This window comes from Lucilia cuprina, chromosome 4 (genome assembly GCF_022045245.1).
Source record: "Lucilia cuprina isolate Lc7/37 chromosome 4, ASM2204524v1, whole genome shotgun sequence".
NCBI lineage: Eukaryota > Metazoa > Arthropoda > Insecta > Diptera > Calliphoridae > Lucilia > Lucilia cuprina.
The window spans coordinates 21,999,143-22,023,071 of NC_060952.1; the positions used below are offsets into that span (position 1 = coordinate 21,999,143).

General features: G+C 26.9%; 1 protein-coding gene across 1 annotated transcript in view; it reads right to left on the reverse strand.

The window, feature by feature from the left end:
• The window catches only part of LOC111675800, a 50,713-nt gene that overhangs the window by 23,659 nt on the left and 3,125 nt on the right, over nt 1–23,929 (reverse strand). Inside the window, exon 2 of the mRNA XM_046949742.1 lies at nt 14,506–15,672. Coding sequence (XP_046805698.1) covers nt 14,506–14,566 — 61 coding nt within the window. The 5' untranslated portion in view covers nt 14,567–15,672. The remainder of the gene's footprint in view (nt 1–14,505; nt 15,673–23,929) is intronic.

The window sequence follows — 23,929 nt, forward strand, 5'->3', positions numbered from 1 at the left end:
TTTCACGGATTAAAATCTTATGTCAGCGAAATTCATTCAGAGCAAAAACTTTCTGGTTGATCCAAAATTGGACATAGCTCCCATACAAGGTCCCCTTCAGAAAATAATCTAAACGCGCATAATTCATTATTAAATTAAGATATCCATATAAAATTTGGTACAAGTATTGCTCTCAAATAAAGAAATATTACTATGAAATTTTTTTCCGATCGGTCCATAATTGGTCATAGCTCCCATACAAGGTCCCTTTCCGAGGATCACTTAAACGCGCATAACTATAAAATTTAGTATACGTGTTGCTCATATGCATACAAATATTACTGTGAAAGGTTTTCTGATCGGTCCATAATTGGTCATAGCTCCCATACAACGTCCCCTCCGGGAAATCACTTAAACGCGCATAAGTCGTTACTAAATTAGAATATCGATATAAAATTTTATATCGCATAAGTCGTTACTAAATTAGAATATCGATATAAAATTTTGTACAAAATGTTACTGATAATTTTTTTCGATCTGTCCATAACTGGTCATAGCACCCATACAAGGTCCCCTCCCGAAAACAACTCATTACTAAATTAAATATCCATATAAAGTTTGGCACAAGTGTTTCTCATATACAGAGAAATAATATTGTGATTTTTTCCGATCGGTTCATAATTGATCATAGCTCCCATACAAGGTCCCTTTTATAAAAATACTAAAAGGCATATAATTCATTACCAAATAGTGATACCCATAAAATATTTGGCATAAATACTATTTTTGTACACATTTCAAAATTTTTTTCTCGATCGGTCCATCCTTGGTCATAGCACCCATATAAGGTTTCCTTCCGAAAATCAGAAAAAACGCACATAACTCATAACCAAATATTGATATCCACACATTTAGCAAACATATAGTGAATTTATGTATATAACAGTATATACATAAATTCACTATAAAATTGTTTTACGATCGGTCCATATTTGGTCATAGCTCTCATACTAGGTCCAGAAAATCACTTACATTCACAATATTAATTACCAAATAATGATATAGATACAGAATTTTGAATTTTGTCTTTATTTACATAATTGGACATAGCTCCTATACAAAGTCCTTTTACGAAAATCTCTTAAACCCACATTACTCATTACCAAATAAAGCTATTGATACAAAATTTGGCACAAATTTTTGTTTAGTATACAAAAAATCAATTTCAAGATTTTTTCACGATCGGTTCATAACACGGGTTTGGTCGATCCCATACATGTTTCCTTTAGAAAATCATTTAAAACACATTACTTATTACTAAATTACGACATAAATACAAAATTTTACTGAAATATAGCTTTTATGTACAGAAATTTAGCTTAAATAATTTTAAACGATCGGTCCATATCTCCCATACTAGGTCCAGCCCCTAAAAGCCGTATTTAAAGAGCATTATCAATTTAAAGAGCATTATCAATTTGTGTTGAACAAAATTTTGTGTAGAACAAAATTATATATGTTTTTGTATTTTAAAAATACTTAAATCTTTCACACACATGCATACATGCAAATTACTAAATAAAAATATAAGGAAAAATTTCGTTTATAATGTTAAAAAAACTTGGAATTATAATAAATTTAACTTTTGGGAATTTTTCTATTTAAGACATTAGAAAACTTATTTCTACAAATATTTGATCAAGTAGAAAAGTAATAACATAGAAGTAGCTGGTGGAGGGTAATTAAGATTCGGCACAGCCGAATGTAGCACTCTAACTTGTTTACTATTGTATTAAACACGTGGCGTATAAGTATTATTTATTATTTAATACGATACGTATTACGTATTCACAATATTACCATAATATGTTAAATATTCCTAAGGTCAAAGTAGACGTTTTACATATCACTAAGTCAACTTTTCAGAAAATTAAGCTTTAGTTTAAAACAAGCTATAGAATTTCTGAGACAATTTAGTTTTACCTTCTAAAACGGAGAATGGACTTTGTCCAAAAAATACATTCATTAATTTCATGGAATATAATAGTAAAGCTAGTTTCATTTTAAAATAGTAAAGTTTTCATCAGTAAAATTAATTTAAGTTTATTTAAGTAGTTAGATGTGGTAATTTGACATAAGATACACAATAGTTCGCTTGAGCAATTTTGTTTAATTAAAAAAATGTTCTATTAATAACAAATAAATATAAAATTTTCTATTTAACTTTTAACACTAAAACATAAGTACTTTTTTAAATTTTACTGCAAATTTGTTCGATTTACAAAAGCTTTACTTATATGCATGTATTGTATACATATTTTCCATTACAAATCGTACGTGCTTACATAAAAAATTATTCTCCATAAAGTAGATGAAAATAAAGTTAAAGCTTAAAGAAGTTTTGCAGCCAGTTTAAGTAAGCATTTATTGAAATGTCAACAATAGAAATTAAAAAGACAAAATTGCTGTATTACATAAACCAGTTGCAGTTTTCTAAAGGACATTTAGTATAATGGTAAAGTTGAGTGAATGATTTTTATAGCTAGCTTAGAGTAGATAAATGAACTTAAATGCATAATTCAGTTTTAGTATTTGTCAGCATAATAAATGAATTAAAAAATGTGAAGGATATTTTCAACATTTTAAGCACATTACATTATAGGAATAGACGTTGACAGTTATAGTTAAAATATACAGATATACATATAACATAAAGGAAATTTGTAGAAAATAAATTGAATATAAAATTAAAAGCAGGTGATTATTTGAAATTGCTCTGAAAAATTTGCAATGTTTTAAAAATATAGTTGTATTTCTATTCAATTAAAATTGGCTACCATATCAGAGCATTACAGATCATCTTATTCCTTTTTGTATATTTATGAGATAATGCTTTTCGTGTACAATTTAGGAACAATTTAAAATTTGTCAAATGAAATAGCATTTATGTCAACTGCAATATAAAACGAGAAAAACATAAAATAAAACTTGTGATACCCTATAATAATGATTTGCCGGAAGTTAAGTACGAAGACTAGGTTCTGTAGTTAGGTATCTTTCCAGAATATACTGGAGTAAAAATTTCTGTTATGAAAATCCGCTTATATAGGGGTTATGTGAAAAATATTTTGTGGCTGTTCTAAAGCTGTCATAAAATTACATATATACAAATGTATATATTGACTAAAAGGTTACACGGTGACACTCGAAGACACTGTTAAATAGAAATGGATTGGCAAGCCCTTGGTGAATGTGTAAGATAAACATTTTTAGATATGTATTACAAGCGTCAACTTAAAAGTGCGAAGTATATAACTGTATTCGTGTAGAGTTCAAACAATATGACTACAAAACAATTTTTCTTTATAGATAAATACACATACATTTGTAGCACATATTTTTCTTTTTTTGATCAAGTGGTTGCATGTATCTAAATAAATACTGCAGTATTACGAACACCTACAAAACACGTACAATACTCAGATATAGATGAATACACATCAGTAGTATTAACGGGCTTTAGTTTATTTTCTATACTCTGCAATATATAATTTTGTTGTTGCTGCGGGTTTTTCTCAATTCATTCTAGTTTTATTTTACAGTTTTTTTATTTGCCATTTTTTATGAACAAATATGACATTACAGAAATAGAATTGCAATTCATATTCCATGCTGAGCACATACTGTGGACTTTTAATAATGGTTCAACTGCATTTTAGCAAAAATGAAAGTATGAATGAATAAAAGAAAGAAAAAAATGATAACGACTGGGGGAAACATCAGTAGTGGTTTAGAAAAAAATGGAAGCATGTGTATATGCCCCGTACAGAGTTGATGAGATATAAATTGTAACATTACAGAAATCTTAGTTGAACTTTGTCTATTAGGCAAAGGCTATAGTTAATGTACAGGTCCGAACATTAAAAAAGAGTTATACAAAAATTAGTACACACACCCGTTTGCAGATATCATGGAATTATTTACAATATATTAACATGTAATTGTGGCTTAATCAACTCAGCTTGGATCATCATTCGGTAAAAACTCGATTCAAGCTCCCCACTCTTATGCTCATAAATTTCATATCAGTGGGAAAAAGTATTGAAATTCGATATAAATAAACTTCATAACGACCGGCAGACAAAAACTTATTCTAATTCTTTACTTAAGATTCAATAATCTCCTAAATATCTCAATATAAAATTCTATAGTAATCAAACAATTAATTACTTTAAATACTGCAAGTAAATTTTATTCAATACATTTACCCATTACGAGTGTCTGAGAGCATGGCAGTGCACAAATGTTTATAAATAATTTTGTTCAATATTTCAAACGCCCTGCATTTATTCTCTTCATTTGAAACCATTTTCATTATAACAACTGCAGCAGATAACAAGTTTACTGAACTGCATCGAATCGAGAAAAATAATACACATACTCTCTCATCTATATATATTTGTATGTTTAACGAAAAATAACAAAAGCACACATAATGGGAAAGAGAAAAACTTAAAGTTTCGAGTTTATCTATTACTTCGTTCCAAATCTTGCATTCAGTACTTGGAAAACATACTCATATAGAATGCATTCACTACAACAATTGCACTCACACATACATATGTATGTATTTCTATAATGCTTATTTACTTAATGACTGTCGTAACTTAAAAACATAGTTTTCATAAAAACTACTTTAATTGCTTTAAGTAATTTAACTATTTTTAATATTTAACAGCCGATGTTTTGTAGTGCAAACTTATAAAACCCCTAATATAAGTTGTGACACTCTTGCTGTAATTGCAACAATAGCATGTATTTTTTAAAAACCATTTTCTAACCCAGTTACGCACGCACAAACAGAACTCAAAATATATGTACAATGTACATACACTCTCATTCATACTTCATTCATTTCGCAACCAGTAAGTTCATTTCGCTACAAGTAAGGATCATAAGAATAAAGAAAAGTTGTGTACATTAATTTCATACTGGTACCACCACAACATATCCATACTTCCAAAATAATATGTTCAAAGTGTAATAAGAACGTTTTCAAAGTAATTACATTTTTTAATTTCTATTTCAATTTGATTCATATCCAACAATTCGTTCAAAACTTTGACTGATTTCTGAGAACATGTTTTTATGTTTATACAATGTAAAAATATGTTTCAGATCTTTCGAATCGTTATATATAGAGATATAAAACTTTTTAAATTTTGAAAGCTTAAAACTCAAAACTTACTTTATTGACTTAGAATATTTTAGTTTTTAGGTGTCGATATACTTTCGACTACATGTTTATCTTCGTTTTAGTACTCATAAATATACCAAGTGTGTGGTTAAGTACGTTTCAAACGTGTACAATTTCATAAATGCGACTGAGTTTATATTATTTGATGAGAACAGTGAAGAAAAAAATGAAATAATAGCATGGTTAAATTTATTACAACATTTGTTAAATTTGTCATCTACTTTAGTTAATAACATTAATAAAAGGACACCAACTGAATGGAGACAAAAAAATACCGTATGATTAATTTTGTGTATTTTTCCAAGACCAGATAAAATAAAAAAGTGAAAAATTATTTGTTGAATTGAATTAGGATGATGTTTTGTTTAGGAAACTTATAGGTATAATAGTATAACAATTTAGTAAAATAACATATGATTAAACAAAATTTACAAATAAGATTTATTTACGAATATTATGAGTTTTTTGATTACAGTGTTTATGCTCTAGAAAATCCACATTTTTACATCCATGATCAGAGATGTTTTAAACACAACGAAATATTGGTTTAAGGCCCAAACAAGTACTCTTATTAGATTCTTAAATCAGATTGCAAAAATTATGTAAGATAAAAAACACATTAAAGAAAATAATTGTTTGTCTTTTTCCTTAAATATTTGATATACCTTGTTAGGCACCTTGAATGTATTGATACTCTTCTGTCATAGTATGATTTCAGATGTTCTTTTCGTTTAAAGAACATTTTTAAAAGTTACATATTTTTGAGAAATATTTGATTAGACTGATCACTTATTAAATTTTAGACATTGTATAAAAAAGTAAAAATATAATTTCGTAATGTCTTGTATACCACTATATTGCGGAGGATATTATGCCGATGTTTGTAATACCAAAAAGTATTGGTCCACCTTAGAGAATATCAGTTAACTTAGAATCACTATCTTGGTCGGTTTAGTTATGTCCATCAGTCCGCCTGTCTTTTCAATAAAATTTTATGTAAATTTTCACATACTCCTCTGCTAAGTTTGTGCGCATGGTAGAGGTTGCAATTTTACGAAAATTTTTACATACTCCTCTGTTAACTTTTTGCGCATGGTAGAGGTCACAATTTAACGAAAATTTTCACATGCTCCTCTTTTCATCTAATGTTCGAAGTAATGCAAAAATCGGTCCATTAATTAGCCAAGCCCAAACAACCTTGGCCCGAATAAGGCTTTACATATATGTAAATGTCCTGGTATCCAAAACTTAATTTTTTTAAAAGTCTAATATACAGATATCAATGATTATTATAGTGATCGGGCATCATTTAACCGGAGCCTCCATACAAAGTCCCCTTCAGAAATTAACTTGATAAATGAAATATACCACGATGAAATTCTTAATAATAACTGTAATGCATTATTTCCAAACTAAAAAATATTTTTGCATTATGGGATAAGAAACTGTTTATTCTATAAATAGCTCTCCACTTATTATATGTAGAATTCTTTTTATTTTAGCAACAAATTTAAAACACATATTTTTTATTAGTATATTAAACATATTTCACGACCATTTCCTAAAAGTGTTTTTGTATACCCTCATTACTATATGGGGTTTGTGCTGATGTTTGTAACGCAAAAAATATATTGGTCCTATATCCACCTTAAAGTATACCAATCGGATCAGAATCATTTGTCCGTCTGTCCATGTAAACCTCGTAATCAGACTACAAATCGCAATTTTGAAGATAATTCAATGAAATTTGGCACATGATTTTCTATTGTTCTATTGCCCCCATACAAGTGGAACCGGCGAATAGGGCTTTTAAGTCCATTTTTATGTTTAATATACTCGTATCTCGACATAAAGCTGCAAAACCAAGTTCCATGCCAGCATTGATGACTCTGATGAATTTTGTAATTATAGGGCCTTATTTGAACCTAGCCCCTTCAAAATTCGACTTAAATGTCTACAATTCTATTCAACAATAAAAAGCTTAAGTATGTATATCTGAGGCAATGTACTTAAATGTTTTAGTATGAAATCCAATTAACAGATCATATAGGTCAGCCAAGCCCGACTTTAATTTCCTACTTGTTTTAAAATTTATTTAATTATAATACGATGTTTGTAAACGTTATTTTCAGTGATGTAAAAAAAGAACAAAACAAATTAACATTTCGTTAAGGAAAATCTTAAATTTTATTTCATGCATTATTTAGCTTAACTCAACATTTACCTTTTTGAAAGGTAAATGTTGACTTAGTCAACATTTTTAACATTAATTTTATGTTTTAATAATTATAAGTACACCTTTCTGTTGTGGCAGAAAGTTTTATTTAATACAAATATGTTTAAATTAAAAATAAAGCCAAAAAATATATAATGATTTGAATGTATTATTTAAAGCAGTGTAAAAAAATACTTAAAAATAACTACATGTAAAAAGTTATATTCGCCGAATCTTATATACCCTTCACTATAGTGTATTTAAAAGATTAATTTTACAAAATTTTAATGTTTTTTGTTAAAGCATGAAATAAATTGTCTTTTTTTGATGAAATTTTTAGATGTTACTTACATATGGAGAGATTTTACTAATTTTAAATATCAAACTTTGCGGTAGGTTAGTGGTTAGTGTTCTAGTCTAGTACTGAAAGTGGTGGGTTTGATTCCCACTTAAGGCACTGGTTAAAAAGCACACAACAGGCCCAATGGAGGCCTAGGTGTATTTCTTCGGATTTGATGTATATATATACATCCTCCTATCAAACTTACTAAATAGGAAATTTTTCAATAGCATGATTGACAGAATTATTAAAGATTTGAATCTCGAAGATGTTTTTGGGGTCTTTCAATAGATGAACAGACATGTCCTAATCGATTTCACTATCTACAAGGATCCAGAATATATACTTTATATGGTTGGAGAGTTATTTTTTAAAAATTACAAAAGAATAACAAATATATGTATACCATTCTCACGAAGGAGAATTTTATAATAAATGTATAAACTCATTTATATAAATCCTCGCATTTTACATGACATTTATACAATTTACATTAGTGATGCTTTATAAACTTGTTGCAAAACAATTTAACATTTTCATGTGGCAAAAAAAAACGAGAACTAACATAGAAATGGAACAAGGAAACAGTTAACATGTTTAACTTTTAAAATACTTAACAAATTTGTTAGATTTTTTATGTGCAAAAATAAAACTACATGTAGTATAAAAAAATGTGTATACTTTCATATGTGTATATTAGGGGGTTCCATGGACCATTTTTGTAGGAATACTTCTCAAACGATGCCTTTAAATGTTTTAAATACCAGAAAAGGGTCATCAGTTCCTTGACTGCTTTTAAAAATCATAATCTCAACATAATATGTTCAAAATTTTTTTGCAATCCTTCCGAATTGTCATAATTTATAGCTTGTTGCTGAAAAATATTTAATTTTTTTTCATTCTAAGTCTGGTTATCAGAACAGCTTTCAGTGTATTATAAGGCGCATATAAATTTCAAAACATTATGAACGATTCTGAAAAGTAGCAAACCAAATATTTAACTTTATAATCTAAAAATTACGACCTAATTACCTATTTGAAAAAGAAGCGCTTCTTGTGAACCAAATATACTCTACAAAAATTTTAAAGTTTGTTTCGTTCCTTTTCCGGTAATTAACTTTTGAGACTTTTTCACTTTTAAAAAAGTCGAACATATTTTATTTTTTACAAATTATACTGAGGTCGGTATTCCTATAAAATATATCCTCGGGTCACTCTTTTGTATATGTATTTGAATGGGAATATTATAAATTATTGTGAAAACTTTGCATACAGTGGGATATAAATTTATCATTATCAAAACGATAAATGCTAATATAATTAGAGTTCATTGTAAAACATAAACTCCAGTATAGTTTAAACGTACATATATATGTATGTAATAAAATTTTTAAAAATTGTATCATTATTTATTTAGAAAATTATGTATATTTCTTGAAATTATATGTTTTTTACAAAATGAGCTAATTTCATATTAAAATTGTATTATGAAACCATAATCAATGTACGCCTTTATTTAAAAAAATCTTTAACATTAACTCAACATGAGTAACAAATTTTAAGGAGGAATAATACTAAGATGTATGTAAATATACATAAATTTTTATAGAGTTGAAAAAAATTTAAATTTCACAGTCAGTGCATTATAATAAGAATTTCATAATATTACACCAACAAACATTCAAACTCAAATATCCATTTGGAAAATGTCACAATAACAATCACAATCTGTAATTTCCTGCAGTAAAATGTGTATTCTAAATGCTATACATGTATATTAGGTTGACTCACGTTCTCATTCTAAACTCAAGTAGAAAAAATCTGAAAGATACTTTTAATATCACTTCAGTTTACCAAAAACTGATGCTTTAAATATTTGTTTGTTATGGAACAATATAACAAAAAATTTAGTTTAAAAAAATGTAGCGATCCTAATATCTATAAAATCTTATATCCTGTATATTTACATATGTATTTATTTACATTAGTGCGATCCCAAAATAACACACCATTTCTCAAATTTTTTGTACGTTAATATTTTTTAAGCTGAATCAAATTATAAAAAGATACATTTTATTGAGTTCTTTTTGACTTTTACATATTCCTAACAAGAAAAAATTTAGTTTCATTAAAGATTTTTTAAAATGTCAATAAATGTAGTTAAAAAAATTATCTGAGATTACAAGAAAATTAAATTTTCTTTTCTTGTTATATATTACATTGGGTTATAATTAAAATATTTAAATTTTACTTACACAAAAAATATATCCATATTAATATATATAAACTTTTAAATCCTTACGCCTTCGAAAACTTTTTTTAAAGAACTTTTATTTGATATAATAATTTCAGTACATTCTTTTACCAAAATGGGGTTTAAAAATGAAACCATTTTTAAACCCCTTAAAAAGGACCTTTTCATCCTTAAACCTAATTCACTTAATATTTACTACAGGAAACAAATTGTTACATAGATTGAAATAAAGTTTCATATCCGGTGCTAGCATCAGTACAATAATATCTCCATACAAAAGGGTTCGCCCTAATATACATTAGTATGTTACTACAAACCTTATTCTTCAAAACATAATAACGATACAAAGTAATTGTACAAGGTTTCGTACTTATATAACCCTGCAGTTTAAAAATTTCTAATATAACCTTAGGTATGTGTAGGTATGGCCTGAAAGTTAATTGGTTGTTCATTGTATAAAATCAAACTTTATTTTGAAACTTTGGGTTTTATAAGTACTTTCCTTTATATTATCGTGGAAGCTGGCCCTACATGTGGAATTATTTTATTATAGAAAGTTAATTTTAAAATTTATTACTAAATTATGCCGAATTGTATTGTCATGTTAGTACTTATACTCGAATACATTATATTATGTTTGAATTACATCTTTAAAAGTCTTGGTAAATTATATAGCATTTCGAGCTATTTTAAAAAGCAAACTTTTTCTCAACTCCTAAAATATTTTTTTATTATAATGATGTTCGTTTAAGAGGTATTCGTATATAAGATTCTTAAAAACTAAGAACCCAAACTTTTTTGTGTCCCGTGGACTTATTTTTGTAGAAATACTACTCCTTTCGCAACCAGCGATTAAAAATACTGATCTCAGTACAGTATGTTAAATAAAAATTGTCTACATCTTTTCAAAATAGTTCTTATTATTTTTTAGAATATTAGGGTCTGAAAATCTACTTTCAGTTAGTTATAATATAAAATCGTACAAATATTTTTTATTATAATGGTGGTCATTTAAGAGGTATACCTACATGAGATTCTTAAAAACTATATCCATGTTGATAAAATTTATTATATTTGTAAACTTAAAACTAATCTCCGTCAACCGTTCGAGATATCTTGAACTAAAACTTTGAACTCAATTTCGCCTTTATTTATAACAAACTTATACTCCTCAATTTATGACAAACTTATACGCCTCAATTTTTTACAAATCTTCATATAAAACCCCACTTGAATTATTCAAAAATCTCTTACACTTACTATGATATTGTTCGTTGAATTTTGTGCCGCAGAATAAAGTCAATGTCAGTATATATTTTTTTAATTTCTTGTTCTGTGTAATTTTTTTATTCTTGGTCCTTATTAAAATCGATGCCATGTCTTTCCGCCCGTCCGTCTGTTACGATAGAGTCCGAACAGAAAGAACTAGAGGGTCGAAATTTTACACAAATATGTTCCCAATAGATAAGGGAGGCATATTCTTTCTAGCAAATTTTATGAGGATAGGTCCATATTTGACCCTACTCTAATATATATGGTCCCTTCCGAAAAATGACTTTAAAGCCCATTACTGGCTTTAAAATAAGAGTTTAGCGCTGAAATTCGATATTAAAAAAGTTTCCTACGAGCGAAATTCTGTCTAACCTACCCCTCGATATAAGGCTCCCCTCACAAAATGACTTTAAAGCTCACTACTAGTTTCCAAATATGAGTATGGCGCTGAAATTCGACACGAATAAGTTTCCTATGAGCACAAATCGAATTTTATGAGAATCCATCGATAATAGACCCCCTTTTGAAATTAACGTTAACGTTCTTATATGGTTTATGAAATTCGATACACGTCACTAAGTTTCTTAGCTAATATTCCTTAGATAAATTAACCTGTCTTCGATATTTACAGGTTTTTTTTTAGCAAATATTTCTAAGATAAATTACACTGCTGTTCAATATTTTAGGGTTGTTCCTGATCTGAGAATTTGTTAAGTAATATTTATTCCTATAAACTTTGCTAGAGGTACTTACGCCTACATCGTATTATAAGCGTTTATAAGTGAATTGTGCAAACGTAACAACGTAGGCTAGGCAGAATAATGGACTGATTTTAGCCATTTTCAAACAAAGTAAATATAACAAATTTCATAAAATTATCTTGAAAATTGGGTAACTTGAACACAAGCTAAATTGATCAGAAAGAGCTTCTGAAACAAATGATGTACTTTTTGGGTGTTACAAACACCAGTCATTTGGTTACTCATTTAGAAATTTAGTTTTAAGATACATTAAAAACTTTTAAAATTGCCGGGTTACCTCTTATAAGATAATGCGTATAGGTAAATTACAATGCACAATTATTGATATGAAGATGATATTTGGAAGTATAAGAAAATGATGATGATTATCTCTGTGCTAAAGGTAAACATTTAAATGATGCATACAAATAATATTTAAAATAAAATAAAAAAAATAAATCAAGTAAATGCTCATCTACATCCTTTCTTAGATAAAGGTACGTTATATTCTTAACATTTGTAACCGGCATTGTAAAGATTATTTTGTGATTTTACAAACTTTTATAATTTGTTGATAATAGTTTACAAAAGGTTTAAAATTTTAATATAAAATATATTCTAAAAACCCTAAATTAATTGCTATGTAATTTAATAAAATTAAAAATTCGTGGAAATATGACCTTTATATGTTGTTTCTAGATAACGTGTGACTAAAATTTTACAAGTATTTTGCTTTTGTTAAATAACAAAATAAACTACCGATCGGTATCTAGAAACAACGGTATCGTTTACGCAATAGAATATCGATTTCACACCGAAAATAATAGGCATACATATTTGAAATTTTATAAATCTATATGAACGACTATAGTAGCCTTTAATTAAAATAACACAAATTTTGGTTATGATCGATATTGTCATTTTATGAATTTAATTTTTTAGTGATTTATCATATTTTTTAAGATCATTAAAAAATTTCAGAAAACGAATACTTAATATTTTAGCAATTGAAGCATTATTTAAAGATTTACAGCAGGCTTATGGTGAGTATCAATTATTATTATCTTAGTTAATGAGACCTTAGTCTCTTAAAATCTATTTTTGAATATATTTAATACACAACGTCCTCAATGTGCGAAAATTAAGAAAAAATAATTTTCATTGCACCGTCCGACTATAAAAGGGCTTTTTAAAATTCCGAAAATGAAAATAAAACAAGTAGGAAAGTATAGTCGGGCATGGCCGACCATATGATACCCTACACCATGAGTATATTTTTACAATTTTTACTTTTATAAAATTTTTATTTTTTGTAAAGAAACTTTTATGTTGAATATTACCATAATTCCAAAATATTTAAGCCATTTATTGATAAAAAACTAAAATTTCTAAATGAGGTTTTATATAGGTCAAATATGGGCCGATCCTCGGTAAATTTTGGAAAAGGATATATTTTTAAATAACAGTTAGTTTTCTTGAGTTTCATTGCGATACAAATGGTTACAAGTCAATTTTAGACGTTTAAGTCATTTTTTGAAGGGGGGTTTGTATGGGGGCTAGGGTCAAATATAGGCCGATCCTTACGAAAATCTGCAGTATCATTTATACTTATATAAAACTTATTTGTGCCAATTTTTAGAGAGATAGCAGAATATTTGACGTAATTATAGCATAAAAAGTTCAAATCGGGAGGTACGGTTGTATGGGGGCTAGGTGAAATAATGGACCGATTTCAACCATTTTCAATAGGCTTCGTCCTTGTGCCAAATTTCATCAAATTATCTTGAAAATTGCGGCCTGTACCTTGCGCACGAGGTTTACATGGACAGCCAGCCAGCCGGACAGACGGACGGACGGACATGTCTTAATCGACTCAAAAAATGATTCTGAATCGATCGGTATACTTTAAGGTGGGTATTGGACCAATATTTTTGTATGTTACAAACATCAGCACAAACGTATAATACCCTCCCCACTATAGTGGTGTAGGCTATAAAAATAACAAATATTCACATTTAAATCTTTTAGTTCCCGTGCCTATTTACTTATGTTCCAAATATTAAATTCTGTAATATTAGAGACATTTATATGTTTGTCTGATTTAGAGCGACATGGCTATAAAAAATATTTTTGTAAAAATGTTGACACACAGAATAACCGTTTCAAGAAAATATATATAACACAGATGCTTGCAATTAAAGAATTAAGAATTAAAAGGAAAAGCCGATAATAGAGGTTTTGAAACTTTATTTCTTTGGCCTGTCTAATTGTTTGTTCTCCAAATGGCACTTCACTCAAGTGAAAAGTGTTAATGTCATTCCGTTTATAATTTTAATCATATATATTTCGAATTTATGACGAATTTTTCGTTCAACACTGTTAAAAAAGTGATGACTAAAGGAATTTTTATTATATTTTGTGTGTGCGTAAGATTCTTTTAAAACTTACCTTGAAGCAAACAACAAATAAGTATGAAAATGCGTGTATCAAATGCGAGATTCATTTTCATAGCATAATCCTTTTTCCTTTTGTTCTGTTTTTCTACAATATCTTGGTTTCTGCTGAATTTGTGTATATATTTTTATTGTAGTTGTGTTCTTTTTTAACAAATTTGTATCAATATATGTATGTAAAGTTGACTTGCAGGTGTTTGTTTATACATACATATGTAACAATGTTTGTAGATATGTATGTATATTTGTTTATATGTATTTTTCTCTGAATACTTGTATTTTTACATCAGCTTGTAGGTGTTATGTATATTTTGGATTTTTATCCTTTATTTTCTTTTAATCATATGCATGTATCGGAGGCGGTGTATATATTTGTATGTCAGTGCTGGTTATATGTATTTTTCTTCTGTTAGATATCTCTTGTTGCCTTCATTTGATATGCCATTTGAAATGTATAGATACTTTATCAGTTTCACTTTTTTATTTTTTTGTAATAAATTTCTTTTGTATGATGTTTTTGTCACTGTATGCGTGTGTTTCTTTATTACAACAGCCACAATCAGATATTTATACTATTGTGCGTAAAATTTACAAATTGATACGTTAAAAGTTTAAACGTTTTAATATCATGTAATGTTTTGTTTCTTTTGTATACAGGATATTGTCAACTTTTACTTTTATGACAAACAATAATATCAAGCTGTTCTTTGCAAACTCAACACTTTTTTCGTTTAATTTAAAATAATAATATTTTTATATTTGTAATTTTAAAGCTGACTTCTTTATTTTATAAGCTCTTTTACTAAGTTTGTTTCAGTATTATATTATGATATTTTTTTATTTAACCTTTAAATTGATATTTTTTCTTTTGTTAAGTAATTCATTTTCTTGTTAATTTCACTTTATATATTCCATAGCTTCATTTTCTTGTTTATTTCTGTATTCGTTTAGTCAATTTATTTGCTTGAAATATTTTTCATTGTTAACGCCTTCTAGTTTAAATATTTCTGGTCTAAATAACAATTTTCCTTGGCATTTCTTTATTTAAAGGAAATTGCTATTATTGTGCAACCTCGCCTGTCTGCCTGTGACCAGGTGCCATTTTAAGCAAGATTTTTATTTTATTTATTTTTTTATATCCGTTTTTTTCTTTGTAGTTAATCTGCAAATAAATTAAAATGAAAAATCTTAAATTTAGTTAGAACATTTAAATAAATATTGATTGTTTAAATAGAAACAATTTGTTTTGCAAAAACAGAATTGTAAATATTAAACTATATAAAATTACACGCTAATTGAAGTTAAAGTTTAAATTTATTAATAAATGTATATTTAAATACATACATATTTTTTATATTATATCTATATTTCACGGTTATTTTTAAATATATACATTCAAATTAGCTTAAAAAAATTATGTTTTAATAAATATCCTTTATTAGTTAGTTAGTAAGTTAGTTTGAAATGAGGATGTATATATGTATACACATCAACTCCGAAGAAATACACCTAGGCCTCTATCGGGTTTGTTGAGTGCTCCTTAAACAGTGCCTCAGGTGGTAATCAAAACCACCACCTCTGGTCTACCAAACTAGAACACTAATCACTAACCTACCGGAGGCCACTATATTTTATAAAAAAATATTTTTTTTATAAAATATTTTTACAGTCTGAGACGTTTTAGCTATGTCTGTCCGTCCGTTTGTGTTTCCATGTAAAGCTTGTGCGTTGCAACAATGGTAGAAATCGGTCCATTATATTATCTAGCCCTCAAAAAGGTCTTTTAAGCTCATAATTACTTCAAATGTTCTATTATGTCAAAAAACTTATTTGTATAGAACTTTAAACGACACTACCGATTTATGTAATGGTCGGGCCGAAAACGATATATAATATATAACAGTGCATCAGGTGGTATTCACTAACCTACCGAAGGCCACTATAAACAAATATATTTTTTTTATAAAAAAACCCAAGGAATTACTGTCTGAGTCGTTTTAGCTATGTCAGTCCGTCCGTCCGTCCGTTTGTGTTTCCATGTTAAGCTTCAAATGTTCTATTATGTCAAAAAAACTCAGCAAAACTTAATTGTATAGAACTTTAAACGATACTACCGATTTATGTAATGATCGGGCCGAAAACAATATATAATATATAACATTAAAAAATCTAACAGAACCTAACTAAACCAAATCCCAAATTATTTTTTTAATATTTTTCTATATAAGCTAAAAATTACGACAATGTCAATTTCGATAACCAGAAATACTCTTTTTTAACATTATTAATATTATCTGCCTTAATTATAAACATTTATCAAAGGTTTATAAAATAAATTTTGTATGAAAATTTGGTTTATAAAATTTTGATAAAAGTTTATGCCTATGTATGTACTAAAAGTATATTTAGTACATAGGTTCAACAAACATTGATGAGTTATTTCACTTTATCCTACAGTTATTACACATACCTTATAAATATTCTATCCAATATTTATTACATTTCGCCCGGAAGTTAAACAGGTTAAAAACAAAAACACAACATCCGGTTACATGTTTCCTTGAAAACATTCACAAAATAACAGTTTGCAATGTAACTGCTTCAGAGGGAGTTATATGTGTAAACTCCTACATTACACAAAAATATTTATAAATGCCAACATACTTACACCTACATACTACATAATATACATTAACCAGTTTTCTATGTCATTTGTAAAAAAGTTTTATAAATAAAAAATATTGTTTTTAAGTTGACAAATCTGGAAAACAGCTGAATTCATTAGGACCATAGTGCATAAAAAAATTTACATACATATTTCGCTCTCTTTATAAATATTTAACAGAATATTTAAATAATTTTTTTTATTTGTTTGTTTGTAAAGTATTTTATTTCGATTTATTAAATTTTTCATGAAACCGGAAATGCAATATAAAAAAACCTCTCTCATCCTCCTTGTTCGTTGTAGGCCACATTGGAAGCCAATATACCGTAAAATACAAGACTGAAATATTTTTCTAGATGAACGATTCAGTTTTAAATATTTAGAATTTATGTTAATCTGTACATGAATATGACATTGTAAAATTTCCTATTATATATGCCAATTAATTTAATTCAGCATAAAATTTTTGCTGTTCAAAAAGATTATTTAATTTTTTTATTTAAAATAAAATACAGTTAGTCAACAATTTTATTTCAATAAGAAAATGTTTAACACTTTATTATATCAAAACGTAATTCTAAAAACAAATGAAGGATTTTCTACGCATATTACCTTTTGGTAGTGTCAAACAATTGTTTTGAGAATAGATGATTTTAATCAGCTAACAATGATTACAGTAAAAGAACAAATATTTTAGGTAAAATGGTAACGAACTTCTTCGTAATAAGTATGTAAGTATATGAAAGCAACATGTAATAGGAAAAAATACTATTTTTAACAAAAAAAATATATATTTTTTATGGGACACATAGTCATTAAATGTGAACGTTTACAATATCTAAATATACCAAACAAACTTATGACTAGCTAACTGACTAAGTAAGTATACATATGTATAAAGCCGACGCCTTAAAGGTAAATTTACACATTTAAGTAATCAAATTTTATTACAGAAACACTTTTCGTAAATACAGTTAATTCCCAGTAGTTTTGTAAGGAACCAAGGAGCCATTTAAGATAGAAAACTCTTTAACACATTTTCTCTCAATTATTTATTAGTTGTTTAACCCACTTTAGAAATAATATGCTAATAATGTAACGGATCATATTAGAATAAGTAGCCATTTAGCTTGACCTCAATAATATAAATTTGGTTTAAGACCAACACCTGGAATTGTGAGGTTTTTACATACATAGTCATGAATTAATATAAAAGTGTAATATCGAAACTCGTTGCGATGCAAGCGAGTATATTATTACAAAGACGCCTGTCTGCCTTTTATAAATTATAATTTCTATGAACTACAATGGTTTCTTTAATAGATTTTTTTATATTGAAAATAACAACCGAATGTATTAAAGTTTATATGAGTTTATTAACATGTGTATTCAATTGTTCCTTTTAATATTGTAATAGAAAAAAAAACACACACAGAAAAATACTGCGGCAATAAAATATTTTTATATTAGACACGTGACTATCTTTTCGGCCATGATTGTTTTTATTTTCTTGATTTATAGTAAAAATCAACACTCGGAGTTATATTTACATCTACTGCCCACACACATGAAACTATGTATATATGTATTGAAATGTAAGTAAAGTTAAAAAATATATATATTTGCAAAATCTAGTACCTAGTTAAAAGAAATTAATAAAATTGTATATGTTTCTGAAAGACATATGCTCTTATAATGGTGGTATTCGAATAAGTGAAATACATTTTATTTATGACAGCTTACAGTTCATTACAATTCTATTTATAGAATTGATATATAGTTTGTTCCATTTATCAAAATTAAACGAACAACTTTTGTTTCAGTTTTTTAGTTCATGATGACGTATGATTAATGTGGAATTTAATGCATGTATGAATATTTAAAGAAAATCAGAATAAAACAAATCCTTTAATTTTCTAAAAAAATCGTATCTACCTATTCGAAATAGTTTTTTTCTTTAGCTTTTGTTTGTTATCAAAGATTAGATTAGATTAACATGTTTCTTATCTGAATTCCAATAAAGTTTTCATGAATCTGATCATCAAAAATAAAGAATATCATATATCATTTGAGTCCAACTTAATTTTTCTGTATTATTTATGATAAAGGAACTTAAATTAAAGTTGTAATAAAAAAAAATAATGAACACAATTATTTTCAATTAAAAATTATTTATTATAAATTTATTAAATAGTCTGTTCAATAACTAAAATTTGTTATTAATTTTCACAAAAATATTTGAAATTTGTATTGAAATACGAAATCAATTTGTGACAATTTGTAAAAATTAATGAACAGACATAATGTCTGACTTTAAATTTTATCAATCAATATCTGTCACTCAGTAAATATTTAAAAATATATGTATGTTTATTTTAAACACACCTTAAAATATGTTTTGCTTGAATTAAATTTTTGCAGCTAATATTTTTCTATCACAATCTGTTCATAAATATCCATTATAAACAAAAATGTAATATATGGCATAAATATGTTGACATAAAAAAATATGAGTCAAAACTTTACCCTAAAATAAATGTACACACCTTTTAATACCCTAAAGCCAATACAAAAAGGACAATAACAACATTGGGACAAAATTATTTATTAACAGCAATAAAAAAAATCACTAAAGTGGATAGCAAAAAATTTAAATATTTAAGTAAATATAGGTGAAAAATTACACAAAAAAGGCAGAACATATAAAACCATAAGTGTGTCATTTTAGGATATACATATAAATATTTATTTTTAATTTTAAATAGAACGGAAAAATATGGAAAAAGCAATAAAATAAAAAAACAATGAACAAGGAAAAAGACCAATATTAAAAAAAGAAATGGGAAAGCATAGTCGGTAATGTCCGACCATATGGCCATGAGTATATTTTAAAAATTTTTTATTTTTTTATGAAGAAACTTTTATGATAAATTTTCCTTAATTCCGAAGTATAAATATTTATATATATATATTTAATATAAAGATAAAATTATGGACCGCTCTAGATAGCCTTCGTCCTGTGCCAGACAGACTGACGAACATTTCTTAATCGGCTCAGAAAGTGTAGTACCAATTTTTTGTGCTTTAAAAACATCAGCACGAACTATAATAGTATAGAATATAAAAATAGTTTATTGTATTTTTAAAAAATAATTAATTTTCAGCTGTATTTGAACCACTTGGTAAATGAAAGCTCTTGAGAGTTAAACTATAACAATTTCAAATTCTATTATTTTTTAACAGTATGTTGTATTCAGCTACGTGAAAAATGGGTATAATAATAAACACTCTTTACCAAGTAATGTATGAAATAATTAATGGCAATTGCCAAAAATTTCAGAATTTTTGCTGAGAGTATTTTGGCAAAGATAATTTCGAATAATAATTGCCATTGCTTTCACAAAAACATATGAAAATTTCCGAAATATTTAATACCTTTATTAGTCACACATCTACCCACAACAGTGAGGAAAAATATCTCAAATTTGTTTAAAGTGTCATGATCACATTTTATATAAAAAATCCAATTATGTGTTTTTTTTTTTAAACCAAAATATATAAGTGGATGAGATATTTACACTTTTTAGCCCAATTTAGGAAATTTGGCTTCGATTTGTTAAAGAGTATTATACGCATAAGAGCATACTTTTCTTTAGAGACTATTATTTTTTTTTAAATTTTTGTATATGTGTCAAGTAAACCAAATCAAAAAAGTATTGGCATAGTATGCGGGACACAATTTTTGCTAGGATCAATAGCCTATCACATCCTTTAATTCCAGCAGTTCTTTGCCGATTAACATGAAAATTTTCTGGCCTACTATTGAATAGTACTAACCTTGAAACTTCCAGCGTTTAAATATTATATCAAGTAACATTAGAATTCTAACCTAACATTCAAAAATCACAAAATACTAAGAATTCATACAGTATCCTCAAGAGCAAGTTTTACGTTGGTGTAGGAATTTATTCGTATTCTACATATATGTATGTGCCTGGCATAAGCAAACAGCATAAAAATAATATTATTTTTTATAATAAACTCTCATGTGGAACATTTATTCATTCACCTCAATTGACAAAAAAAAAACTAACCAAAAATAAATAAATTTTCTCAGAATTGTCCTAAGCATGAGTTTCAGTTTTCCTTTGTTTTCTCTATATTATTTTTACCATTCAGGAATTATTACCTTGTGAAGTAAACAAAAATATAAAGAAACCAAAGAAAATAAAAACAAAATCATAAAAACCCAGTCAAAAGTTAAGTAAACAAGTTACCAGAATGTGTGTTTGCTAGTGGTAAAGAAAAACAGAAAACATGTGCAAAAAAACCGTAAAATAAATTTAGTATGGAAATTAAACGAATTTGGAAAGGCCCTACAATAATATCTAATTTTTTTTAAATATAAATACTTATTTAAATAATATTTAATTTTTAATTACTATTAAACTTTTATGTATGTTACATATGATCTTTAAAATAAAATAAAATATGAACATACATGTTTTAACTTAGTTATGGATAAAGATTTACAATACCACTTATTTATAAAACCGCTTGTATTTCCTGCAATATAACGAAATGATGCTAATTATATCCTTCATTTGAAATTGAAATTATTAATTAGTATTCGAAAGAATTCTTAGGGTATACTATATATTTAGGGTATTTTAAATATATAAAAATATTTTCTTACATGTTTATGTCTGTTTTTGAGAGATTACAATAAACAGTAATATGTAGTAGAATAAACAGACGCATTGTGATGATGAATTTTATATTTTTTCAGCTGTTCATTTATCTTTATATTTTCTTTATTCTAACCTTATTTTTCTAACGATGGTCATGGACATAACGTAGAAATAAAATACTTTATGTTTTGAAATAGAAAAAATATTTGCTCAATTAACACAGAAGTTGGGGTTTTATGGTCAAATCAATTGTTAATAGTTAGAATATATAGAATAATATATTTTCTGAGTAACTTTCTAAATCATCTTAGTACATACATACTTACATACATATGTATATATAAGGATGCCTCGTGAACCACATTTTGTAGAAATACCTCTCAGTCGATGCGTTTTAATGTACTAAACACGAGAAAATAAAAAAAACTATTTCTTTAAAAGATCCTCAGTTCCCTATCAGGGATTGAAAATTTTGATCTTAGTATAATGTGATCAAAAAAAAATCTTTTCGAATTGGGTGTCAAAAATTAGGCAATTTTGAGCTTATTGTGGGAGAAATAATTAAAAATATTATTAGTGTATTTCTGGTCTGCAAAACAACTTTTATTGTATTATAAGCGGTACATAAATTTTAAAATATTCTGAAATGGGCGAAACAAAATGCCAAACTATTTTTTAAATATTTTTGTAGTGATAAGTACTACGCATCGATCGAATGATATTCATATATGAAATTCTTAAAAAGGCTGTTCCTCGGGATACTCTTATGTACATAAGGATGTTCCGTGAACCACTTTTTTGTACAAATACCTCTCAGTTGATGCGCAAAAATATACAGAACACGAGAAAAATAAAAAAATATTTTTTTTTGAAAATGGCCTTAGTGCCCTACAAGTGATTGAGAATCTATGTTTCAGTTTTGTGACCTGTTTCAAAAAAAAGCGAAAATAATATGCCTTATTAACGCACTGAAAATCATTTTGTAGATCATAATTACTCTACAAAATTTTGAAAATATTTTTCCAGTAATCAGCTAAATGAAATCCATTTCAAAAACTTGGAGAAATTTTATTTTATACATAAAATTCTTAAAAAGGACGTTCCTCGGGACACTCTAATGTACATTCAAACAAATGTTGTTTTTAAAAAAAATCTTATATATGAATTTTGATGACTCTCGGTATTGATTTCAGACCCATATTATGTTTTTGTATACTCATAAATAAATTATATAAATACTTATATTTTATACATATGTATGTATGTATATTTTAACAATAAAAATACATAAGTGTACTCACACGTAAATCATACATAAAATACAGCACTTTTAGTAAGATCTTAAGTTGGGCGTAAAAAATCAATTAAATCATTTTTACAAAGATAAATAAAAGTTTAATCCAAACCTTATTTAATAAAATAAAGTTTCTTGAAAAATTAAGTCACTTGATATGATTTAACTTCAAATAAAACGTAAAACCATATCTAAAAGAAGCCATTTGTTAACATTATTCGTTACACTTTCAAATTTCTACCAAACGTTGTGGATTTCTTTTAAAAGTTTTTTTTTTTCTTTTTACAGTAAAGTTTAATTTCCGTCGCAGACGTTCCTGCAGAACATCAATTAAATTGGTGTCTTATTTCCGCCTATTTTTAAGCTGTCACTTTACATCGGAAAGAGAAAATATTGTTTAGTTTAGTATTTGTTTTCTTACTCTATCTACTTGCTCGTTCTATCCAGGTTGCAAGTGTAAACTTTTAAATATTTGTTTAATTCTACTTTAGAACTCATTAGACAAGGAAAAAAATCAATACAGATTAAATAGTTTGGTAACTTTGTTTTAAATAAAGTAAATATTGTATAATACTTTTTACCACGAACACATGTTGTAGTTAACAAGGTCATAAAAATTCCTTAAAATGTTACAAATCCCTCAGAGTTTAAATAAAACTATATGTAATACTGTTGACACTTTAAATTTCCATACGAATAATTATTCGTAAAAAATGTTTTATTTTTACCCAACGTTAGTAATAACACTGTTTGAAATTCTATGAAAAGG